The 26,891-nt window shown below is 36.7% G+C and overlaps 1 protein-coding gene across 8 annotated transcripts in view; it reads left to right on the top strand.

Moving 5' to 3' along the window:
* Window positions 1-26,891, top strand: part of CCDC91 (coiled-coil domain containing 91) — a 127,313-nt gene that overhangs the window by 15,166 nt on the left and 85,256 nt on the right. For all 8 annotated transcript variants that reach the window (XM_051770700.1, XM_051770705.1, XM_051770699.1 and 5 more), the window contains exons 2-6: window positions 13,408-13,450; window positions 13,574-13,652; window positions 17,932-18,089; window positions 20,925-21,113; window positions 23,460-23,561. In XM_051770700.1, coding sequence (XP_051626660.1) covers window positions 13,421-13,450; window positions 13,574-13,652; window positions 17,932-18,089; window positions 20,925-21,113; window positions 23,460-23,561 — 558 coding nt within the window. In that variant the 5' untranslated portion in view covers window positions 13,408-13,420. The remainder of the gene's footprint in view (window positions 1-13,407; window positions 13,451-13,573; window positions 13,653-17,931; window positions 18,090-20,924; window positions 21,114-23,459; window positions 23,562-26,891) is intronic.

Below are 26,891 nucleotides of genomic sequence, written 5' to 3'. Positions count from 1 at the left end.
CACTTTGGAGTTGATCAGTGTCTGCTTAATGACATAGCAGAATATGGGCATTTTTTTCCTGTTTCTGGAAGGATCTGCTTGCTAAGCCTTGTTATATGGTGATACTGTAAGTGATAATAAAATTGAGGAGAAGTTGTGCAGATCTTGGAAAAAAATTGTTGCTTGCTGGGCATGTTCCCTGCCTGGTCTGTAGGCCAGCTGGGGAAGGATACAAAATTAAAGGGATGATAGAATGGGTGGAGAATCTGGCTGGGATCTTGTTGTCTGTTTGCTTGGGAGTGTGGGGAGTTTAACTCTTTTTGAATGAGAAAAAACTTTTTCTTGATTGTTAACTGATGTGTAATATCCTTGATATCAGTGCCCTCCTCACATATTTGGTGCTGGTAACTTGCTGGGACCTCTTAGAAAGTGTCTTCCTCTTTCTGAAATGGGCATGGTAGTGCTTACTGGTCCTTGTCAGAAGCTTTATGACTAGAGAGGAAGAATATTCTAGAAATGCGTAGTAGGTATAAAGAATCAGCCTGGAGAAAGAAATTATTTTAAAGCATTGTGTTCTGATTAAAAGAAAAGGATTTAGGTGTTGAGCCCTAATCCCATTTTCATGCTGGCCTGATCTGGGATCCCTGCTCCCAGCTTCCTCAGTGTATAACAAAGGCATAGATGGCAATCAGCCTTTTCTGTGAGAAGTAAATATTTGGTGTTTTTTTATTGCAGCAGACATATAATTATGATAACATCTGTTTGGTCAAAGGTCACGTGATGAAAGTGTTGTGCTGCAAGCTTAGGAGTAGACCAAAAATGAAGAAGAAAAAAAAGAAAAGTTATGTGCACAGACCTTCTGGCAGTAATGTTTTCTGTTGGGAAGCACATTAGCATTTTTATTTTACTTGTTTATGAGTTGGGAGTTGGGCAATGTAAAACCTTTTCAATTTGCTTCATAAGAACCATATGGAAATGCATTTCAAATCACATCTTGAGTTGGTTCTCCATGAATTGAACCATATCTTCAGGAGAGTATGAAAAAATCAAATTAATCTGCTCAATATGTGAACAAAAAGTCATAAGTCTTCTTTTTAAGTATTAGTAAAGGGAGAAAAAAGTGCAGTGATGGTGCATTCTTCTTTCTGCATGGGATGGATAATGCCTGGTCTTTTCTGCTTCTAACAGTATATCCAGAGCTTGCAGAACAAAGGATTAGAAGGGTTTTTTAAATGACCAGTCATGTTTTATTTAGTTTTTCAGATTTAACTTTCACAGAATCTGATTTTCTAGTGGGTGATTGATGGGAAACAAATATTATTATGGTTATTTAAGGTGTTCTGTTTCAAGACTAGCAACTGAGTCATAAGATCACTAAGGTTTGTAAATCTGAGACATAATCTTATTAATTTTGATAATATCATCTCACCTCAGAGAAATAGGTTAATATCTTTTTTCTTACCTCAAATTAGTACCATGTCCCTGTGAGATCTACTGTACTTTCAGGGTTTGGAGGAAGTGAGGGGAGGAGTTTTCTTAATTGGAAAAGTGAGTCTTCCTGTCCATTAGGAGACATACAGTAATAATAAAGGAATGGTGTATATTTTTACTGAGTGTAATTGCTATCACATCCTGTTTTGTTTGATAGAGGTACCATGTGCAACTAGTTTTTTTGGAATTTTTGTTTGGTTTTTTTCCCCCCCAAGTGTCCGTGGTCACCTCTCACCATTTTTAACATGAAGTTAGAATAATATGCTACAAACTGACATTTTGCAGTTTTTGCAAACTATCTATACACAAGTTAAAGGAAAAAAAAAGTCTTTTTCATAATATTTTACTATCAGGTCTACTGAGCATCCTTTATCATTGGACCTTTACTGTTTTATTTTCTTTTTAATTAAGGGAAAGATTCTTTTTCTGGTGGTGTTGATTTTTAGCATTAGTGATTCACTCAGCACCAGATTTTCCTAGGTAGTGCATCATGCCAAACCCCTGGTATTATCCTGTGCTTTGTTTAGTTGGGTTTTCTAATTCTTCTTTTCCTATAAAGAATACATTTCTTCTTAATATGAAAGGTCTTGGATGCTCTTTTAATAACATTAATGACATTTATTAGTGCAAGTTACCACACATCCATATGAGCATGTATTCAAAGACTTATGTTTTTGTTTGACATGTTGTTATATTAAATTGTGTTGCTACGATGCTCTTACTGTTACTAAGAATGTGTCAAACTTTCTATTTTCACATACCTGTTCTGTGACAAAGTTCCCTTGAGGCAGAACTTGGTGGCCTTTGCTCTTGTAAAACTTCTGTCTTGTACAGACACCTCTTTTTATGTTCTGTTAAAACACATTATAGTGATTTGCAGGTAAAAAGAATTAATTACATTTAGTAACATTGGATATTAACAGAAAAAAATGGAGAAGCAGAAATATTTCAGTTGTTAGTCTGAATTCTTGAAGCTTAATAATATTTTAAATGGGAATGCATTTCAAATACCTGTGATGCTTCTATTTTACTTTTAAACCCTCAGTTTCTTAAGTTTATCAAACATGAACTATAGAAGAAAGACCACTGTTTTACCTAGCATTCCCAAATCCTTAACAGTAGGTGTTTCTGTGCCATTTATCTATTTGCTTCTAAGTAAAAAGATTGTGTTCATGAATAAGCACTGTACAAAAATTAAGCATATAGTTGGAGGGCTCACTTGCATGAACTGCTTGGAACTGATATCTAGCTCTTCTCATGAGAGGGAAGCAATAAATAGCGAAGCAATAAATAGCAAAGCACTGTATCTATCAAGGCAAAGAGGAAGATACAGACTGAGACTACTGAAGCTGTCTCAAAGAGCCATTCATTCATTATGAAATGGTAGACTTTTCTCTTTGAAAAAAAATTATTTGTAGATATCTTCGTATATTCACAGTCAAATTGTGCCATTTAATGACTCTTAGGGAGGGTTTTGAATGAATTAACGAAGTATTTTATTACTTCCAAAGAAGAAACATCCCCATGCAGTTTTTTTCTTGTCAAGATTTTTTTTTTGATGCTAGAAGTTCACCTCAGCATTCTTCAAGAAACATTTCTGTTGAGTGCAGAGAGTAAAACATTTTTTCTTTGAAATCAGGATGAAAATATATAATAGAGTTATAGAATCACAGAATGGTTTGGGTTGGAAGGGCCCTCAAAGATCTCATTTCAACCTCCCTGCCATGGGCAGGGACCCCTTCCACTATCTCAGGTTACTCAGAGCCCCATCCAGCCTGGCCTTGAACACTTCCAGGGATGGGGCAGCTACAGCTTCTCTGAGCAACCTGTTCCTCCCCACCCTCCCAGGGAAGAATTTCTTCCTAATATCCAATCTAAACCTCCTCTCTGTCAGTTTGAATCCATTGCCCCTTGTCCTGTCTCTCCAGGCCCTTATATGTGAATAGTTCCTCTCCATCTTTCTTGTAGGCTCCCTTCAGGTACATTTCACTAGGCTTCTTCTATTTTGGTCCCTGCAACAGTGAAGATCCTAGAGGTACTCTTTCCCTTTCATGCTTCTCTCTTGAAGTTGGTTCATTTGTCGTTAACAAACCCAATCATAAATGATCTGGGATAGATGTTGGTAGTTCTTAGTACAGTTCAGCTGAAGAACAATCTCAAAGATCGATCACTTGGGTTTTTTTAATTATACTGTTCTAGATAAAACTGAATCATAGAATCAGCTGGGTTGGAAAGGACCTTGGAGATCATCAAGTCCAACCCTTGATCCAACCCCGCTGTGGTTACCAGCCCATGGCACTGATGCCACATCCAGTCTCATCTTAAAAACCTCCGGGGATGGAGAATCCACCACTTCCCTGGGCAGCCCATTCCAGTGCCTGATTACTCTCTCTGTGAAGAATTTCTTCCTAATATCCAACCTAAACCTCCCCTGGCAGAGCTTAAGACCATGCCCTCTTGTCTTACTGAGAGCTGCCTGGGAGAAGAGACCAACCCCCCCCTGGCTCCCCCCTCCTGTCAGGGAGTTGTAGAGAGTGATGAGGTCTCCCCTGAGCCTCCTCTTCTCCAGGCTGAACAGCCCCAGCTCCCTCAGCCTCTCCTCATAGCACTTGTGCTCCAGTCCCTTCACCAGCCTCCTTGCTCTTCTCTTGACCTGCTCCATTGAAACATCCATGGAAGGGACATTTGGAGGTTTTCTAATCCAAACTTCTGCTTAAAGCAGGTCCAGTTAGAGCAGGTGGCTCAGTGCCCTGTCAAGTTGAATTCTTTCTGATTATCTTCAGGGATGAAGAGTCCACCCTGTCTCTGGGCAGCCTGTTCCAATATCTGGTCAGAATTTTCACTATTCCAATTTCTGTCCTATGGATTTTGTCCTAATCCCTGTGAGATATGAGAACAGCTTGGCTCTGTCTTTTAGAGGATTGTGCTCAATTTATGCTTTCTAATACGAGAATACTTAAAATATGAGAGTTTTCACTCTACCAGTACTCAGGCATTTGCCTTTGTTGTCTGATCTCTCTGACCTAGCATATGACAAGTCATGCTTTTCTTACCTTTTTTTCTTTTTTTCTTTTTTTTTTGGGGTGTAGAATACAAACACAAACTAATTTCCAGGGCTTCTGATCTGGAACCAGGATTTAAGAGATTGTTGATCTGGACTTGATTAATTATAAGTATTGCCTGGCTGTACATAACAGAAATGTTTAATTCCAGTTTAATTCCAGTTGAATTCAAGCTACTTTCTGAGGTTTTTTTGGAGGTGCATGGAGAGAAGGCTTTGTGAGAGAAGGGGGTTTTCCTTCAAGGCATAATATGTTTGAATTGTATCAGCTTCATCAGAATTCCCACAGCAGTTTATGTACATTTTGTAAGAATGTGTTGCTTTGGAAGTAAAAAGATCTTTGTGATATGGAAAACTTAATGAGGGCCATTAGAGAAATTTAAAAATTAGTTTTCTGTGTGATTATTTTCGTAATGAAGCAAAAACTAGCCTTTCTGTGTTCTGGTCACAAGAAACCAATTATGGTGAAGACTGAAGATGTAGAAAGGACTCTGTATAAAATCTTGAGTTAATGCAGTTGTTAGAATTGTCTTGAAAAAGTGTCTATAGATTGTGCAAAAAAAGAAATATGCTGAATAATACCATATTTTTATACTTCTGCTGGAGTTTCTAAGATATTATTTGAACTCATCTAGAAAGAAGAAGTTGGCATTTTCTAAGTAGATGATTCTTAAAGTTGTGAGAAGCTGACAAAGAATCATGGGCTAAAATTTAAAAAAGATCCTCAGTCAAGAAGTACATTCGTTACTCTAATTACTTATGTCAATAGGTAACCCTCTGAAATTAAATCCGTATTTGTCTTGTTAGAGATTTTATTTTGTTTCTTTCCCCTGGCCATGGATAGATCTCAGTGACCAAAACGTTGGAAGCCAAAGTATACAAGCCTTTCCTCTCTTCAGCCTTTAAACTGAAAATATGTGCTGAAAGTCCCACTGCGACACTTGCAAAGCCTTTCCTGCTGGATGACACTGACGGTTGCACAGGGAATCCCCATGTGGTCCATGGGCTGTGGGCTGGTGGAGAGACGAAAATGGTACATGCATGTGGTGGATTCCCACCTCAGGAAATACTCTGCAGTTGCCCTCTGCAATTATTGCTGAATCACAGGCGGAGCAGCATTTCAGATGTTGGCCTCGGGTTCACACCTGATTACTGATCCAGGAAAAAGCATGTCTCTCCCAATTTATATTCATTTTTCCTGTGCATAATTGTGCACCATGTGTTTGATGATTTTACATGTACACAGATTTCACAGAACGTGGTTTTTCTAGTTTTATGAGTTAGTTCCTTCTAGGATATCTCTGAGGAGGTGCCAGCTCTTGAACACATTTTCCACACAAGGCTGTGGTGGTGGTGTTTTATTGTTTTTTCTCTCCTGTGTCTGAAGTGAATTTGAATACTGGTACCTGCCTTCCCCGTAGAAGCTCTCAGAGCCCAGTCTCCTCTTGTGGGTAGAAGTGGAACTCTTGCTTTCTTTTTTGAATAGCTGTGTCTGAACTACAAAAATGAAGTGGACTTGGAATCTGCACTTTATTGTTTTTTTCCTGATTTAAGCACTGTTTAAAAAAAGGCAATAGTGTTTACTGAAGAAGAGCGCCCTCAGCTTCTAAACCACAAATTTTTGTGGCATTGGTTTTGAAGATTATCTTAATACCAGTTTTTGTGGAATTTCTGGGATTTTTTTGTCATATTAATTCAGTACTTTTCAGACAAGAATATTATTTGTAAAAATTATTTTTATTCTAATTTCTTTAATAAAGGCTATATACAGCTAAAGAAAAAGGTGTGTTTATTAGTGTTTAATAATATGCTATGATTCTTTGTCCTTTGAAAAAAGGCTTTTTAAAGTAACAGTGTAAAGGCAGTTACAGAAGTCTTACAGACTGCACAAGATGGTCTTGTTACATGAAATTGGTACAAAGGCCACAGTTTTTGCTGGTACTGTTTTGCTACTTACAACACTGGTATGTAAAAGTAGAGTTAAATTATTTTGAAATTATTGATGGTGCTGAGTGTGAAATATCACCTCATAGGATATAGAATCTTACATGCTTCTTCCAGGTTCTGGATCTTTTGGTCAAGGAGGTGTCTCTTGAGAAAAGGACTAAGTGGTAAAAAAAAATGTTGTTATTGGTTTGTTTCTTTTTTGGTTTGGTTTTGTTTTTTTAATTTCAGGTTGGGCTGTGTAAGGTGTCCTGAGGTGCTTTCCAAACTAAATTTATTCTGTGATTTCTTGGATGTTGTATTGGTTTATTTGGGCTGGGAAAGAAAATCAGTTACGAAGGGCCAGACTTTCATTTTTCTTAAAAGTACCATAGCTTTCAGTTGAATCAATTGTAATATAAGCAACTACTGCTGTAAAATAGTTGGATTTGCATCTGCTTTCTTTGATTTTATTAGAAAGGTTTTAGTATTATTAGAATTTAGTAAGTGTTTATTAAGTCAGTACTGGCATTGAAATCATAAAATAATTTAGTTTGGAAAAGAACTTTAAGATTATGGAGTCCAACCATTAACCTCACACTGCCAAGCCCACCACTAAGCCATGTCCCCAAGTGCCACATCTACATGTCTTTTAAATACCTCCAGGAATGGTGATTTAACCACGGCCCTGGGCAGCCTGTTCCAATGCCTGACAACCCTTCCAGTGAAGAAATCCTTCCTAATATTTAATCTAAACCTCCTCTGGTGCAACTTGAGGCCATTTCCTCTCATCCTGTCCCTCGTTCCCCGGGAGCAGAGCCCGACCCCCACCTGGCTACACCCTCCTGTCAGGGAGTTGTGGAGAGCGAGAAGGTCCCCCCCGAGGGTCCTTTTCTCCAGGCTAAATGAACCAGCCTCACTTCCCAGGAAAAAATCACTGTGACATGTTCTGCCTTGTCTTCTTTTTCCCCATAACCTTGAAGTATCTTCCTTCAGTATGTGGTTGGGAATGCTTCTGTCATGTATTCAAGGTTGTTACTTGCCATATCGCTTGCCTTTCACCATGAGAGCTGACACGTTCTAAATTCATTTTAATTTCCATTATGCTCCACATTCATATTCTGGTCTTTCTTGGTCTGTGTAACCTTTGGGATATATGTATACTGTAATAAAATTGTCTAATTAATGACTTAGTAGCTACTGCAAGTTTTTAATATGCCAAATGCTTATCCTGCAGCTGTAATTGATATAGATCAGGAGAAAGGTCTGCATCAGCTGGGTAAAAAGAAAAAAGTTTGTACCTGTCTTAAAATTTCTAAGAGGTGCTTTAGTGGAAGACCTATGAGGAAAAGTACATGTAAGCAGGTTAGAACTTGGTGAAACAGATCTGTTCTACTCTTTATCACAGAGGTATTGCCAGTATACACACTTTCTAAATCACTACTATTTTATTTTATTTTATTTTGTTATGTTTCATTTTGGTTTATTTTGTTTCATTTTATTTTGTTTAATTTTATTTTACTTCATTTTATTTTATTGTTTTGGTTTTTTTTTTTTAATCTCATACTTATCTTGGGTAGACTCTTTGGAACCAGCAGTTTCAACCAAAGATTTATTCTTCAAATGCTGTGGTCTCTGTCATGTCCAGTGTAGAAACAGCTAATAAGCATCTCCTAGATTGAACACTCTGAATGAAGTATTTAATAAGGATGAACATAGAAGTAAAACTGATAAGTTGTCATAGGTAGGGGTTACCCACCCATGGGCTTTGCCAGAAATGCAAATGCAAATGCCAGCTCCACACACACTGTTCTGACAAAACAAACAGCAATATGCTCTGTAAGTTGTTCCTTTAAAATGTACAAAATTCTGCCTGTAAGTTTGCTTCAGACTCAAACTTACAGGCCAGGTGATGCAGCATTCAGTTGACTGTACCTGGAAAAATCAGTTCTTTTTATTACCGAGACAAAGTTAGACTTGATTATCAAATAGAAGATCAGGACTTGATTAATTTGATTTCTCACTAACCAGAGGTAGACATGAATGAAGAATTCTACTTAATTCAACATTTGGTGTGTCCACCACTTTCACCTTTTGGATATAGAGAATACTGGGATTTCTGGTGGGATTACAACATTCCATCTCCCCTTAACAGTTGGAATGGGGAAGAGGGGCTTTTTTTTTCCCCAGCTTACATTTTTCTGTCTTATTCCTTGTGAATCGCTCTTGATCTTCCTGCATATAAAAATATGATTTCAGTGTGCCTTTTACATCTCATGGTCTGTGTTAAGCTGCTGGTCAGGCTTCAGTGACTGCATTTTGCATAGAAAAGCTTGCAGGCTTCCCAGATATGCCCAGCTCTCTGAATCCATTCATCATGCAGCCTTACCAGCCATGCAGAGGGAAGTCTTGAGCAACCTCATTTGAATGTGGTGTTGACCCTGCTTTGGGCAGCAGCTTTGATTGGATGACCTGTTGGTCTGAATTTTGGTATAAATTATTGTTGCATTGTGTGAATACAAACTCGTTGATAAAATATATGCAAAATGCAGTGGCCTGCCCAGTCATTATCCATGGAAAATTTCCTCCTTTTCACAGAGTGTGACTGGAGATCTCGAGTGTTTTTGGGCACAACTGTCTGAGAACTGTAATGTTATGAAAATGACCTGGGCTGGATGACCTACTGTGCCTTTTCCAACCAGAATTTCTGACTCTGTAATTTTGAGGTTGACTTCTTGTTGCCCAATTTTACAGTTACTTAATTCCAGTATCAGGCATATTTCAAGAGACCACATTTAGTCATGGTAAGACTGTGTGGGTTGTTTTGTCTTTTTCTGTTATTTTTTAAATCCTGAAGATTGTCAGCACTTAATGTATTCTTTCCTATTCCAGTGCCACAAATAATGTTCCAAGTTTGTGAGGAAAGAAAAGTCTGATTACCCATTTTGGAATAGATGATTGATTAAAAGAACTTACTCCTAAAATTGTTGCAGCATGGTGTTAGGCTAGTTCTGTTATTTATTCATTTCAGAAATGCATTTCCATCATGAGAATAAGGGGTAGAATAGAGAAATTATGTATTTGGTTGTATTTTCAGGATTGTTAAATTTATCATGTTAAATTTATAATTAATTATTCAAATATTTTTTTAGGTCTAAATGCACATGTGCTTTTGAGGGCTCTGAAAGCATCCTATTTAAAAACAGACTTGATTCAATTTTTTTTTTTCAAAACAGTTCTTTTAACATTGGTGTGACCCTTTTCCCTTCTCCTTGCAGAAGGCACCCTTTTTATGCAAGAAGGTATCATAATTTTGGAAAGACATCTTCTAGTAAGAACTCTTGGACTAACACTCTATGGAGAGACCACTTCAACCTTTGAGTTTTTGAAATGCCTTATATTAACATCCCTCAGGATTTAATCCATGCATTCTATCCTAATCTGCTGCCTGCATATTTGTGATGCTTGCTAACTTTGCCAGATTCTGGTATTTTTAGATTTCAAATCAAGATTTCATTTTGGTAGAGTAGAAACTGAGCTTTGTCTTCGAAATCAGAGGTGTGTGTACATGAATTAATGTTTGCTATTTGTGTATGTATAACATTTATAACCTAACTGGTTGAGGATCCCTTAGTCTAGAACTCCTGTGGGATTTCTGAAGAACTGGAAATTGGAGGATTAACAGTTAGGTGTGAAAACACCATTGATACTACAGAGACTTGATTGGAACCTGTTTCTCTTTTGTTCCATTTAAGTGATAGGTGGAATAATTAATAAATTAATCATGTTGTTACAGCCACGAAAAGTCTGTGTTTAAAATTTGTGGAGTAAGGTAATCTGATGTCAAAATAACCTTAGGATTGTTACCAGATTTATGAAAACTTTGTTTGAAATGCAATAAAAAAGATGATGGATTCAGTAACAGGTTGTTCTCCAGTTTTTCTTCTGCCCTACATCCTTTTTCTCTATCAAAAGTTCTGTTTTATTTATACACAGGTTCTTCTAAATTTTCTTGTAGAGGAAATGGAAATCCTCACAAGTATTTAACATATAGTTTGCTTACAGAGCTTGCTGTCCTTTGTTGCCTTTGAAAAAAAATCAAAATAGTTAATCGCTTCTTAGAACATGATTTTTCATATTTTATATTTTTTCCTTCAAAAAAATTTTTGAAGCCTCTCTATCTTAGCATACCTTTCCAAGATTGCTTTGATTCCTGTTGTACTCCTCTAAAATTGCTCCAGTTTGTGTTTTTAAAACACAGTGCTGAATGTATTTTCTCTGGTTGAGACATAACCAGTTCTGAGATGATGGGGATAATGTCTCCTGCACATTGTGGAGAAAATGTGCTTTGAAGGAACTTTGTGTAGAGCCTGTAAGACCTGTTGATGTGATAGTGTATAGATAAAGTACCTGTTTGCCTTTCTAAAGGCTCACTTTCTCCACCTGACTGCTCTGATTGCTACTTGAACACTGTGTTTTGCAGTAATTACATAAATCACCAGCCTGGTTTGGGTGGTATTTAGTGGTAGGTGGCATGAATACATTGATATTCTCAGCTTGTGCATTGCTGTCTGCTTCAGCAGTCATGTTCTGTTTGTGCAACTTCCATCACTATCATTTGTGTACCCAAGTGCTATTTTTTTGAGTTATATGTTAAAGTTCTGAATGTTAATGGAGTGCATGAATGTTTGACCAATTAACCTTAACATTGATGGGAAAAATACCCAACTACCTTCTTTCTCTCTTGAAAAATTCAACCAACACAAAGCCAAAAATTCCTTGTTAGTACCTAAAAAGATTCTTTTATACCACATGTGAATACTGAACAATACTTTTCTTTAATTTGACCAAATCTGTCTGCTAACACAGTGATAGTGATGATTTTTCATAGAATCGTAGAATGGATTGGGTTGGAAGTGACCTGAAAGATCATCTAGTTTCAACTCCTTGCCATGGGCAGGGACACCTTCCACTAGCCCAGGTTGCTCAGAGCCCCATCCAGCCTGGCCTTGGACACTTCCAGGGATGGGGCAGCCACAGCTTCTCTGGGCAACCTGTGCCAGGGCCTCCCCACCCTCCCAGGGAAGAATGTCTTCCTAATATCCAATCTAAACCTCCTCTCTGTCAGTTTGAAGCCATTCCCCCTTGTCCTGTCACTCCAGGCCCTCAGAAATAGTCTCTCTCCATCTTCCTTGTGGGCTCCCTTCAGGTCCTGGAAGGCCACAGTTGGATCACCCTGAAGCCTTCTAAGTTCATCAGTGAGAACTGGGGAATTAATTAGTTAAGCTTTGGAAGATGTTTGAATTGAAATCAGTCTTGGTAGTGATTTTCAGCGGTGGATGTGAACTGAAAGTGTCCCCTTCTGGCATTCTAATACATCCATTTGGAGATTTCCTCCAGATCCTTTGAATTCTTCTGTTTCTGAGCATGTGTTTTCTTAGTAATAAAAGTTTATCCAGCCTATAGTCTGCTTTAACTGAAGTCAATTAGTTTTATAAACATTTTAACATTCTGTAAAGACCATAAAGGTTTTTTGGATCATCCTTCATTCACATATCAGAATTTTATATATATATATATATATATATATATATATAAGTGTATAGTTAAATATATAATACCTTTCTTTGAAAAGCTTTGTATATCTTGAGTTACTTTCATTAGCTGAGTAACTTAGCCCGCATTTTTGTAAAAGGAACTGCAATTTGACTATAAATATATCAAAATGCCACAGAATTCAGGGCTACAAGTCAAAAATGCTGATCAGTTTGTAAAATCTAAATCAGACCCTCCATGAAACCTAGGGAAGGACCTCTGTGGTAGCAGAAGAATTTCCAGAAATTCACCACAGTCTTTTTCCAAGTTGCAGTTTGTTCTGATGTTGCCAGACAGCTAAGAAGAGATGGGAAAGGCAGGAAATCTTTTTGGATTTAATCACAATGCTGATTTGGAAAAGCAACTTCACAATGGAAAATATTTTTATATTTTAAATCAGAAACACAGAATTATACAAGATACATGATAAATCATATTTGCATTAAATCGGTTTGTCTTCATCATGAATGAAGATAACCCTTGATTTTGGAATCTGGTGGTCAGAATCCTGCTTCCTAGACATTTTTTTTTTAATATATATCCAAACTAGAATATTTGCTGATTTTAGTACCATTTGTGAGGTCCTGGGAACTTGACTGCTGTACTTGAGATCAGTAGATATAGCTTTTAAAGGACCATCTTTCTATTTTCTTATATTAGAAAGCTTTTCCTTCATTTTTGCTTTCAAAAGATGTTTGACAGTGGGCACTGCTTGTGTTTACCCTTGAAGACAGTCAAATTCTATCATAAAATACCCATTTTTTTGCATTTAACTTGATTATTAAAAAAAAAAAAAAGCTTCTTAACTGAGATCTTCCAGTTCTAGCCCTTGCATCCTCTGTGTGAAAAAGTTCTTATTTAGGTCCCTTGGTGTGTTGTAGGACTTGTAAATTATGAAGATTTCGGGTAATGGGTGGAGATGAGGACTTGGGTGAAGGACTGTATTCACTTCTAGATGAGTGGATGATGAGGTGGTTATGCAAAGCATATAGATGAGCAAGGTAGCAGTTGGATCCAAGTGAAGGTCTTTTTTCATCTGTCATGTAGCTGAAGTACAAATAGATAAGTCATTTTGTCTTTTGACTGCTGGTTGATCATAAAATCAGCACATCTCTCTTACAAGACTGGCCAGTGAAATATACCCACTTTCCTGCTGTGTGGAACCCTCTATTGCTTCATACTGCTGGGCTTTTAGGGTTTGATCACACTGACTTGTTTTACCCAAGTCTGTCCTTTAAAACTAACACCATACCTTTGGTTTTGCAAAGCTTTTATTGCTATTTTACAAGTAAAGGCAATATAGCAACATAATGGGGTTTTTTTCCTCTTTTTAAATCAACATTTCTTCTATATTCTAGTACCAGTTGAAAGATGGATGATGATGACTTTGGAGGATTTGAGGTATGTTATTTAAATTACTTTATTTTGAAATAAAGCTTATTTTTAACTATTTATATGGAAATTGATTGTAAACGATTGTAAATGTTTTGTAAAATTTTTCTAATAATTTCTTCTTGTTCCTAGGCAGCAGAGAGTTATGAGTTTGGAAATGGTGAAAAGCAGACCACATCCCCTGCTATTGCTTGGGCAGCATTTCCTACAGGTATTGATAAAATCACTGTAAAAAAATCTTAATATTGTATTGCTGTTCTTATGTATTCACTGTAAAAACTAGTGCCCAGAAGGGTGTATATACACAATAAAAGAATAGCCAGAAGTGAAAAGCTGAGCATGAGAATGTTCCTGAATAATTATTTTGGGCAGCTGCACTTCTCAAAGTAAAGTTTTATTGAGGAATGAAAGAGAAGTACAGTTTATCCAGCTGAAAAGAAACAGATCTTCTTTATTCAAAGGATATCCTTTACTTTGGTGTGTGGAAGATCTGTTGCAAATTGTGGAAAAAAAACCCAAAAAGTAAACTTGAAAATAGGACTATGATAGATTCTTCTACGTTCTTTGGGGAAGGAGGGATGGATGAGAATCGTCTTTTTTACTTAAGCAGTTTATAAAGTTAAAAAATATATTACATAACCTTTATCTCAAGAAGAAGTAGAAACATTATGGAGCTACTTGTATTAATTTATACAAATGCCTGTGGCCCATATGGATTTTAAGAAATCAGTGTAAGTTCATTGATGTACAATATCAGTAGAACTAGAAGACTGAGGAGGTGTTACTGATTGGCAGTTGATTTTGTTGTGGTCTAGATTTTGCTGTTTTCACAAAGACAAACATCATTTTAGCAGCATTAGGGTGAAAACCAACACAGTTTATTATTTGTTCAAGAACTAAAGATTTGTGCCTGCTATTGCATTATTATGCAGAATAAATTATACAAAGTAAGGCACAAATTTTTCTCAATATGAGTTCTCCATAAGTCATGTTCTTAGAATGTTTTTATTGATTTATTTCTGGCACTACTGGCTTTCATCCGTTACAGAATAATTGCCTTTATGTGTCATTGAAATAAAGGAAAACATATAATAATGAAACTATATTTTTTCAAATAGCTTTATTATTCATCTTGTCATTTTGACTATTATTAGTTCTTAAATTCAATAGCATATTTGGATGTGCTTAGTAAATTAAATCCAATATAACTGTGCAGTGTCTGCCTCATGAAGTCTATTTTAAATCTAATAAGGTGTGTAGAATTCAAATTATTTGTACTAACACAGAGGTTTTTTGTATGATTGTAAGTGACAGAGAAGTCTTAAGGTAAGTTATACCAAGGTATTTTAAGTTTGTCAAAATTAAAAGAAAAACACCTTTATTCAGAATATTTTATTACTGCAAAATCTTTAGATGACTTTTTCATGCAAATGTTGCTGTGAATAAATTAATTTATTGCAAGAGGCAAGATTTTAATAGTCTTGGTCAAAATGCTTCTTAGGCATTGACTTGTAAATTAATGTTTTTAGTAACAGAAATAACTGAATTGTCTGCCCAAGCTATTTATAGATGAGATGTTCTTGTCTTACCCCAGAAATTTCTCGGTGAGGTTTGCTGAAAAATTCAAATGTATTATGGTGCCACTGAGATGATTTTGATAAATTCGAGGTGTGATGCCATTATATACACACAAGATTTTGTGAGCTCTCTGGAAGAGGAGTACATTACTCATCTCATGACTTTCCTACATATCTGATGTTTCTAAGTTACAAACCAAAGCACTGAAGCCTGTGGCAGTATTTCTCGGTGTGCAGGCAGAAATCAGAGATTATTTCTAAGACCAGTTTGACCAATGAACAATAAGTTTATTTGGAATTTCCTCAGGACTATCAGACTTTGACTTGCTTACTGAAGAAGTTAGAGGAGATATATCACACCAGGGCAGGGTACTGTGTGAGAGTATTTTGTTGTTATGATCAGAATGACTGTGTGTCACAGCAGTGGAGCAGCACTGAGGAGGAGAGGATCCTTTAAGTGGTTCTGAAAACCCAATATCCATGTTGGATGTGCTTCAGGAGTGTTGTTTCAGAGTGGTGTTAGCCTGGTCCTGTGGGCTTGAACTCCCAGTAGCTGTTGGAGTCAATCAGGTAGTTTCATCAGAGGCAAGTTTTTGTTTCAGGGTTTGTGAAACTGTTCCATTTTGGTAACTTAAGGTGTGGTGAGCAGGAATGACTTAGGGGTCGTCTCTATAAGCGAATTTTGAGCTGTACTAAAATGCTAATGCAATTCACCAGTATATACACAAGAGGAATGAATTAAGAGAGCTTGAATTACAACCGTAGCACGTGTAATTCTAGGAATGTCTAATTTACGAATATTTAGCATTGCTGAAAAATGAAAAGAAGGATTTGTAAAAAAGATGTTTGATTGATACCATGGAGAGTTGCCACCTTTTCTTGTCTTCTGCAAGGTCATGTATTTAGTTTAAAATTTTAAACCCCAGTGTTCAGAGGTGGTCACCAGTTGTTGCTCCTCATTTCCTAGACTTCATTTTGACAACTTAAGAGGTGGAGATTTTGTTTCTTTTTTTTCCCGTCAAGTTGCCAAGCATTCATTACTATAACTAGAATCCCTGAAAGCTCAATTTGATTGTAGAAGATTCCAGATTATTACCTGAAAAATGGAGTCTTATGTCTAGTATTGGATACCCCAAAATATGTGAATACCAAAAGTTTTTATTTCAGTGAGTCTTCATTTTTCATATGTACCCAGTCTCAGTTTCTGTTTTTACTTTTGTGATAAATTATTTATATGTGAACTATGCCTGAGCTATGGTGATCCTCACTAAAGGGTGAACACTGACATCCAAAGGAGCAGTGTCATCTCAGGTTTCCATGTGAGTTGACAGTTTTAGTAAGAGAATCGCTTGCCTGCTCAGTGAGAAATTGCCTGGTATATTATTTTAGTTGTTTTTCCATCAGATGGGGATTGATTTAAAATTGAGATTCAGGGTATTAAATGATAGCATAAAACAGAGACTTTAATATTTCTTTAAAAACAAAAAGATTATCTATGTCACTTCACTGCCACTTGAACTAATGGAGTAGGTAATTGTTATGAGAAGCTGCCTTTAAAAGCAGACATTTGGATTGGGAGGGGAGTTTTACTGATATAGTGCATAAAGGAAGCTGAAAAAGTCCCATTTCCAATTCTGAGGAAGAGTTTTCTGTTAAAGGTGGAGTTGTGTCCCAGATCTGTTTTTGGTCCTGATTACCGAAATTGGTTCCTCTTCTGTTTGCTGTACTGTCCTCTAGGCCTTTCAGCCAAGTTTCCATTTTCTGCTGCACTGTGATTTTTTGGGGTTTTTCTCCATGGTTTTTTTTTTTTTTTGGCCATATGTCCCAATCTACTATCACTGCAATTAGCATACTCATATTTTTCTGCCTCACAGTCCATTGTCTTTCTTTTTAGTAGCTGAGGTTTGCATGTTCCTCTATGTTATACCTGAATCCTAGAATTGGAGAGTAAAGAAGATGGGACTGGATCCACAGATTGATGTGTCCTCTTGAATTGTCCTTTAGGCCAATGTTTGTGCTGTGTACTTGTGCAGCATTCAACAGTGATATGGGGAGGTTGAGCCTCGTCCAGGCTAGTGGCATCTTCTACATTTTACCAGAGTTGTATTGATGATATGAGCTGCTTTTCCTAAAACAATTGCATATACTTTTTTTACCTTCTGCAAAGGCACACCTGTAGCTGAACATATCAAAGTTTGTAGGACTGTTAAATTAAAAATGTATGCCAAGCTTTCTCTTCTCCTTTCTGTTTATTTAGTCTATTTAGTTTATGTCCTTCATAAGAGCGCTCAAGTTTCTGTTGTGCTGGGTTGATAATGATGATCCACTGTTCAGGATTTTTATGGCATAACTGGAAATTGGTATGGAAGAGCTCTCAGTCCAGTATTAATTCCACTGGAGTTTTATTAGCTAGAGAGTTATTTACCTCGTTATCTTTTTATATCTTATAACATATAAAACTGCTTTATCATGTGTCTTGGTAAGTGTTTTTTTAAGTGTGTCTTGGTTTGTTTGTGTCTTCTAAGACAGTTGGGGATTTTTTAACTTCAGAATTTATGAAACTTAGGAAACTATAAGCATGGGTTTTACACTTGACTTAGACTGATTAAAGATCAAGCTGAAGCTGAAAGGTTGTGTGAATTGAAAGAAACAAAGTTGAAATGGATCCTTTTGATAGCAGTTGTCTTCTAAAACCTCTGTGTAAATTACGAGTCTAAATTTAGGGTGACTATGATTTTGAATGTCCTCAAGTTGATACTGCTCAAAACCACTTTGTATGGAATTATTCTTCAGTGCAATTAGATTATATGAGGTACATAACATTACCTTAGTATGACTACACTTGTTGCACAGACTCCAGAAACAGTTAATTTTTGAGTGCTTCTTCAAATTGTGTGTGCTTTCTATTTCTAGTACCTGAAGTCCACAGATCTCCTGATGTTCTTCTGGAGCACTCTGTGCCTTCTTCCTGCCTGGCTCCTTCTGACTCATTCATTTTGTCAAGTGATAATGTGGCAACAGCTGTTCAAACAGCCAACAGCGTGATAAATCCAGCTGTTCTTGAAGAACAGGTAAACCCACAGCTTTTGAGCTTCAGTATGGGAATTCATGTATTTAATATGTTAGCATTGTATCTTTTCTGTGCACATGTAGGTTGAAATGCCTTCTAAGGGCAACAGCTCCTTGGATTTCTGTGACGAAGACTTTGAAGTAAAATAATTTTAAAATTGTTTATAAGACCTACAACTGGGAGGCACTGCACTGTACTTTGGTATGAACTGTAAGAGAGACAAGTGTGTTAGAGTTATTAAAACTTACAGGCATGCTGATAGTGCTAGGCATGCATGTAGGAAACAATACCAGGAAGGTTCTTTCAAAAAAGTTTGTTTCTGTTAAAACTGTAAAGATTATAGCTGTACATATATGCCATACTTGTATATTTTCTTGTGACTTTAGGATTAGAGAATTAACATTTAATCTTTACTTACTTATAATTAAATTTATTTTTATTTTATTTTAATTTATTTTTCCCCCATTACTTTTAAAGTTGTTTCTTTAATGTTTTTTTGTGTGATCTGACATTATCCTAGTTGTGCAATCTTAATCTCTCCTTGTGGCTGCACTACTGCTGAAAAATTATCTTTGTTTCTTTTTTGGGAGTAAAAGTGTTTTAGTTTTTGACTAAACTATTATATGAGCACGGAAGGGAAAAAAAAAGTTTTGCCTGGAGATTAGCAGAGGAATGCTGGATTGCTGAGAATTATATAGATTTACCCTCTCAAGTGAATCTTTTATTGCCATTGATTGCAGTGGCACCTATTTGAACAAGTTTATTGATTATAAACTTCCTTGTTTCAGGATGTATAGTAGTACATACTTGAATTAGAAAGTGCTTTTGCCTCATTGTGAACTAATCAATACTTTGGGCTAGTTTGCAAACCTTCCTTTGTTTCTTATCCTTCAAGTAGTCTCATCAAGTCTAGGGCTACTCATGGTGAAAACTGAATTTCACCGTTAAGTCAGATTTCCATTGTCTGACCAGGTATAAGCATTTCTTTAGAACTATACAGAGAACTTGTACAAAATACTTGTTTTGCTTAAACTGAGTCTTTCTTTTTTTTCCTTTGAGGAGCATCTGTATACTTACATTTCCAGAAAGACTGTGGCTAGTACAGCTCCAATCGTCCAGTCTTAGGAATGAATTAGTTACTGTTTTGTATTTGTTCCCAGCCTAATGTTCTGAGGAAAGCCTATAAAAAGCAAAGAGATGTGCCCAGATGCAAATGATGTCAAAGAAATTTTCTTAGAAATCCAAAAGTTGTGGATTTTTTTCTTGAGAGGGAAGAGTGTTTATTTTATTTTTTTTTGACTGATACCAGCCACAGTAATTTTCTGTGTTGAAGGCTCTTCTTCTGCCTCTCTGACAGAGTTTGGATCAGTAAATTTCTATTACTGGTAGAATGACCATGATATGCTTTCCTTTAGCCACCACAGGTCCTAGTCCTACCCTTTTTTATTTTGGCTAACAGTGAATAACCTGCATCCTCTCTTCTTTGAGCTTGGCCAGCAATTTTAGCTTTTGTGTTCTCTGGAAAGAGCACTTGGGATATTCCAGAATACTAAGATTTATTTTTTAAAACTAAAAATTAACTTACTTGGGTAATCTTACGGAAAAATAAGAAATACACTTTTTTACTTCTGACTAAGTATTTGTATAAATTCTAGTTGTAGGCCATGTTTCAGTTTTTCTTGTCTTGTTCTGTTCAGCTACTGACACACCCATGGTCCCATAAAGTCTCTCTTTAGTGCAGGAAATGGTACAGACTAAAAAATATATTAACAAGTTTTACTAAAGGGAGAAAAGGAGTTGAGAGCATGTCCTTTAACATTATTTCAGAGATGAGACTTTGCACTTAGGATTAAACAAGAAGGAAAATGGTGGGCATAAAATTATAATAAAATATTCTTATACCTGTTCGAGGGGAATGTTAGGAGAACTGTATTCTTTTATATCTGCATCTCCAGGGCCTCTTGAGGTTTCATGTAATAAAAAAACTTCACCATTTTAGGTTCTACACTCACAATTTTTGGCGATGCCAAACTCTAATCTTTAGGACTCAGAAATAGAATTAGCACATTTGGCTTCTCTTTGCCAAGGAGAATTCAGAGCACAAACTACAGTTTCTTATGGGTTACTGTGCAGTCAAGATCTCAGCTGTTTTTGTTTGTTACTTTCTTTGAATTATTTGAGAGATAGTTATTTATTGAAAAGTCAATACATTATCTGAGTGGGATAAAAGGTGTTAGGGAAGTGGATTAAATCATATCAATCAAACCTCTCTTTAATAAACACATTGAGATGTTCCTTCCACCACCCTTACCCAAATCTCAAGTGTGTTTGGCTTTCAAATTGTTGAAAAAGTGGTAGCTGAATTAATTTACCAGCTTTTTCCTTTGAAGTTCCTTGGCTGCAAAATAAACAAGTTTTTGCCCCTCCTTTTTATTATTTTTTTTAAGAGGGGAAAAAAAAAAAGCATTGGCTTTTTTTAATTATACCACAAAGTATTTTGAACCTCACCTTATTTATTTTGTGCTTTTCTGAAAATACAGACTTACTATCAGTGTTTCATCTGGTTTACATTGTGGATTCTAGAAACCTCTGTTTCAGTTCTTGTGCTTCTACACTTTACTGAAATAGCATTAACTAAATGTTGTAAACATCTCCCAGTTACTCTTGTTTTGTTAATCTATCCTCAAGATGAGATTAAAAAACCCTTTTATTCCCTTTCTGTGACTGCTGTTTGCAGCCTGCATTGGGTGAAAGCATGGAGTGACTTATCCAAGGGGAGATTGTTTCCCTGTAAACCTGATGTACTGAGATTACTCACTTTTCTCCTGTGGATTAGATTCCATCAGATATTCCAGTCGCCTCTTCAAATGTAATTGAAGGCAAGACTTTAGTTACATCAACCACTGCTTTGATTGATGCTGAGACACAGAGAACAAATGAAGCGAAGAGCTGCCTTCAACAAGCTGTTGCAAACCTGGAAATCAAACTTTGCACTGCTGAAGAAGAAAAATTGAAAATTAAAAAGGTATGAATAGTTTTTTTTTAATTAGAACAGTTGGCATTTGTATGGGATTAAAATATGGTTGGAGCTGGCAGAGATTTGAAATTCATTTTTTGGTAGAAATTAGCCAAAATCCAGAGAAATTGACCCAATTTAGAACCATGTAATCATAGAATTATTAAAGTTGGAAAAGACCTCCAAGATCATCAAGTCCAACCTTTAACCAAACACCACCTTGTCAACTAGACCAGAGCACTGAGTGCCAGTTGTTCCTTTACCAACTGCAGGGATGGTGATGCCATCACCCCCCTGGACAGGCCCTCCAATGCCTGACCACCCTTTCCATGAGGAAATTCTTCTTAATGTCCAACCTGAACCTCCCCTGGCACAGCTTGAGGCCGTTTCCTCTTGTCCTGTCACTTGTTCCCTGGGAGCAGAGCCTGACCCCCACCTGGCTACAACCTCCTGTCAGGGAGTTGCAGAGAGCGAGAAGGTCCCCCCTGACCCTCCTTTTCTCCAGGCTGAGCCCCCCCAGCTCCCTCAGCTGCTCCTCACAGGACTTGTGCTCCAGACCCTTCCCCAGCTCCATTGCCTGTCCCTGGACATGCTCCAGAGACTGGCCAGAACTGAACATAGGACTTCCTTTTTTTCATGTCTGGTGTCTATTTTAGGCTAAATTTTTCTAAATTTTCAAGATTTTTTTTTTTTCTTTGAGGGATAAAAAAAATAAAAGAAAAAAAAATGGACAAGTGTTCTTAGCATGGAACCATGTGGTTTTGTTTTGTTTTGTTTTGTTTTGTTTTTTTTTCTGGGAGCTCTGGTAGCTAAATTCTTCATATTCCTTCCAACAGGAATATAATAAGAGCACCAAGCAGTGTTGTGTCTGACACATCTGAGTTGGCAAAAGGTCACTGAGGCATGGGAGAGTGAGTTTAGTTTCTGCCATTCTTAATACTGTTTCTTGATAGCTCTCAAGGTTTGCTGGGGAAGGAGGAAACAGCTTGTTGGAAACGACAGTGAGGTTGAGGAACTGGAGCCAAAGATGAGGAGGACTGCAATGGGCTGGTTTTTCTAGGAATTAAGTGTATAGAGGGAAGTTGGGAGGGAAGGATGAATACAGACTGTAAGAGGAGATAGGTTGAGAGCTAAACTCTGAATTGAAGAGGTATTCCATTATCTGTTTCTGTCTCTACAGTGGAATCAGAGACTTATAATCTCTTGAACTGTTTTTATGATTTTGTCCCAAAGCAGGGTTGAACTAAGCAGACCTGCTCCTTGTGTCCTGCTTATGACCCTCCCAGTTGTGCCTTTGTTTGAATAGCTTTGCCGTGACCTGGCAGGTCGTTTGTTTCTATACTGGCTTCCTGCACAGCTTCAAGAAGTTGTTCTGGAGCAATTGAAAGGGTGCCAACAACTTATGTGTAATAGGAATGAGTTTAGTGGGAACAACGGCTGCATTAAGGAAAAATAAAAAATCTTTAGCTCTTTGTATAGTGAACAATTTTGAAGTTTATTGTCAGCAGTGTTATTCTCCTTCCTCTCTCTTGGTTCATGTTGGGCAGGCTTCCAGATTGGCTCTCTGCAAGATGCCAGGATATTTTAAGATTTTATTAATTTTGGAGATGTAGATAGAGATCTGTGTATGCCATAGGATTTCTACCTTTTTAGTGAAAACATTTACTAACAGTACATTTAACATGCTTTTTTTCAAGTGCAGAAAGACAGAGCAAGATACTAAAAATGTGGAAATAATTGGACTAGAATGGAATAGTTGCAATGGGAAGGGTCCAGCTGCCTGAACCCTTCTGGGCTGACCAAAAGTTATTGAGGGCGTTGTCCAAATGCCTCTGAAACATTTACAGGCCTGGGGCATTGACCACATCTCTGGAACCTTGTTCCAGGGCTTGGCCACCTGCTGGTAAAGAAATGCTTCACAGTGTTCACTCTAAAACTCACCTGATGCCACTTTGAGCCATTCCCATAAATCCTGTCACTGGATACCAGGGAGAAGAGACCAGCACCTCCCTCTCCACTTCCTCTCCTCAGGAAGCTGTGGAGAGCAAGGAGGACACCCCTTAATCTCCTTCTCTCCCAGACAATCCCAGTGACCTTGGCCACTTCCCACAGGACATTCCTCATACATAGGACATGCCTTGGCTTTTAAATACCTTAAACTTCTTTAAAATATTGTCTCAATCTAAAACCTCCAATGAGAGTTTTCTTGCACAACCCTTAATCGCTGTGTAAATTATGATATAAAGTGTCATAGCACTTCAGAAATTAAATTAGTTGGAATTATTAACTGAATCTGTGTTTTCACAATCCTCAAATGTTTGTAATTTCATGTATTTTATTTTGCAAACATTATAGGAATTAGAATATTTGCTGGAAAAACATAGTGTTTTAGAAATGGATTTCCTGAAGGAAAAAAAAGAAAAAGTACCACACCAAGATCATTACAAGACACTCCAGGTAATTTCTTTCTTGTAGTATCTTACTTTATTTTTGAGGGGGGTTTTGTATGGAGTATGTTTATGTCCAACAAATATTTTTTTAAGTATCTATAGGCCTGCTCCAAAGCCCTTTGAATTTAAAGAATTTCTAAGGTTTTAAGATCAGAGTCTGATTCTTGACATTACTGGGAATACAGGTTTAAAACCTCTCTTGCCTAAGTACATTGTTGTAACTGGGATCACTCATCCTTCTTATGATATATTTCATAAAATGGATGAAAAGAAAAACACTTTCTATGATGAATGTGTTTAACAGCATGACTTAGGGTGTTCTGAAGTAGCCAATTATTTATGGTGGGTCACCTAACCTGAATATGGACCAGTTTGTGTTGCATAATAAAAACTTGTAAAGTGTCATTAGATGCTAGACGATGTAATTAAAATTGCTTCCATTGTTGAAGTTAACATCATTCATTAAATACATGTGTGAAATCTCACATACAAGACAGATTTTTCCATTGAAATTTTCTGTCATCTCCCAGTGTTATAGCAGGTCAAACAAAATTTCAACATTTCAGAAGTTTCTGTTGGTAATTCATCTTCACTTAATTTTTTTTGCTGCTGGGGATGGATTTTAATTGCTACTGCATTGTTTCCTTTTTCTACTTTTGGGTTGCTCTAGTAATTTGTATTGAATTCCTGGTGGCAGTACATCTTAGGATTTACAGTAATAAAATCATGTAGTACTGATTCTTCGTTTTTTATGTGTAACATCTTACAGGAAGAAATGTTTGCTTAGCTATGATATAAAAGTAAGGTTTGCTTAAAAACCTCCTGATTTTGCTTAAAAACCTGCTGATACTGGCTAATGTTTTTGATCATCACGAACAATAGTGGATTTGATGTTTTAATGCTTTTACTCTGCTCTTCAAGCAGAAGTACTTAAATAGTGGAAATGTTACTGAGGTTTACAAGTATCAGTCTGTCATAACTCTTTCAGTCAGGTACTAGAGTTTTCAAAAACAGCAATATAAGAGTCATAACCTTTAATTTACTCTGTAGAAATGCTCAAGCACTTCCTCTTGTTGCCTTCTGGATACAGACAGAATCAAACCAGAGCAGGAAAGTTAGTCATGCTTCTGAGAGCTGACTGTTAAAGTTCCTTTCATAAGACCTGAATATTGGATGTCTTCTTTTAGTACAGCTTGAAGTTTCTTTTGTCTTGCTCCTTTGGCTCCTGCAACACGAGGGTCAGCACCTGTGGCCACACACTGAGCAGACCTGGCAGCTCCCTAGAACAGATGTCTGTCTTGCTGGCTTTTCCTTTCCCAGTAGAAACAGCTGGGTATTAGTGCTGTTGACTTGAAAAACTTAAAAGCAGACTGCAGTGGTGACTCTGGCATGGCTTTGGGAACTCTCAGGATAAGGTTTCCAACAGAACTGATTTTGGCATCCAAAGCTGTAGGTGTGCACTGACTTAATTCCTTTTAAATGAAATTGCTATGTTAATATTTGAGTATAATGAATAAAACAAAGGCCTCAGGAGATGGTTCTAACTGGCTTTTACATGAACATTCATTATATCATTCACCTTTATATTTACTAATTAACTGACTTCCAGCACTTGTGACAAAGGGAATTCTCAAAAGCTGCTTTGGAGGTAATAGAGCCAGTCAGTTAATTGCATTTTTAACAAGGTCTCATATTTAGATAAGACTCTTTTCTTTTCTGTGAATTTATTATGCTTAGTTCTGAGAGAAGATTTCATTAATCTTTGTCAACCAAACCAGTAATTTTTTTTTCATCTTTTTCTACTGATTTCTGCCTCAGTCAAGGATAACAATTGTGTTTTCAGGGTTTTGTTGTCACAAAATTGCTTCAATAAAATATGTTTTCAGGGTTTTTTTGATATAGAATCATAGAGAATGGCTTGAGTAAGGAAGAATTGAAACTAATTGTGATAATTATTATTCCTAATCATGGGAGGCAGAATTCCAAGTCTTTGGTATAGTGTTAGCATTTAACCAATGGATGACAATGGAACATTGCCACATTTGTACTTGTGTAAAACCGAAAAGTAAAAAGTTCTGTGTTTCATCTAAATATAATTAGCTTTTAAAAAATCAGGATTGAACAGACCGCATAGTATTTTCACATTCTTAATGTTGTTTCCATATGTTACTACAACAACCAGAGACAGTAAAGGGGCAGCAGTGGGTTCATAAATAGAATAAACAAATTGGTATTAACTAGTATTACAGAGTTATTTGGATATTTAATGCAATGGTCTCTTTGAGATCTTGAATTCATATAAGCTAGTAAAATTGGAGTTATGATTCCCACATTCCTGATTCAGTGTTTTTAGTATTTAAGAGGCAAAATAACATACTTTATTTCTAACTTCTTTGCTTATGAATTGGAGCTGAGTTAAAATTGCTGTGGGAAGTGTAATTTTAGGGGGTTTGACTTGTGTGCAGTCATTGCAACCGTAAAGTTGCCATGTTAGCCTTATAATTCCTTGCTTGTTTTAGACAGGAAAGAAGCAGGTGCAAATGTATGTCTGACTTTTATATTTTCTTTGTTGGTGTGTCAGTCACTTTTTTGATCACATGGTCATATATATATGTTCATCCCAACTTTTAACACCAGCTCCTCTAGATGTGAGGTGCTACATATTTTCAAGACATTTAGAGCTAGTAGGTAATAAATGTTTTTGACTATAATGCAGAATTAGTGGTCATTTTAATCCTGTAAGTCTGAAATTTTGCTGTAGCCACATTACAATATGTTATAGAAATGAACAAAGGCTGCATTTTAAAACTACTAAACCCTAATTTTTACTACAGTGAAAATCCATCAATAGTGAAATGAACATTCCTGCTTAGTAGGTGATGTTCTCTTATTTGCAGAACAGTGAGGGAACACTTAATTTGTGAAGGGAAGATTGTGCCTGGGTTCTAATGCTCTGAGTAGGAACTTGATTCTTTGGACAGATTGTTAAGCTGATAAGACTTCTGATGTTTGGTCTATCTGCAGACAACTGGTTTGGATGATTCACTAAGAACTGGATCATACTTTGCTGTTTCTCTGATTTACCACACAGTCACATTTGAAGAAATACTGCATTGCTGCTGGAAAATTCTAGTTGTGGTTATACACATTTTTTCCCATCATCATCCCTTTCTGGAACTTAAACAGGCTGGTTTTTTAAAGAACAATGTTGTTGATGTGGTGTGATCCTTCTTTTTGAAATAAACTCTTTTTTTTTTCTTTTGGCAACTGACTTCTTCTAACTTAACAAATCTATAGTTGCTTTAAAAACACCAAAATCATTTTCTTTTGGAAACCT

This window comes from Manacus candei, unplaced genomic scaffold (genome assembly GCF_025592945.1).
Source record: "Manacus candei isolate 608988 ecotype Guabito, Panama unplaced genomic scaffold, ASM2559294v1 h1tg000124l, whole genome shotgun sequence".
In the NCBI taxonomy this organism is placed as follows: domain Eukaryota; kingdom Metazoa; phylum Chordata; class Aves; order Passeriformes; family Pipridae; genus Manacus; species Manacus candei.
Note: the sequence above shows the minus strand (reverse complement) of the source record. Positions and strands in the feature narration are given on the sequence as shown.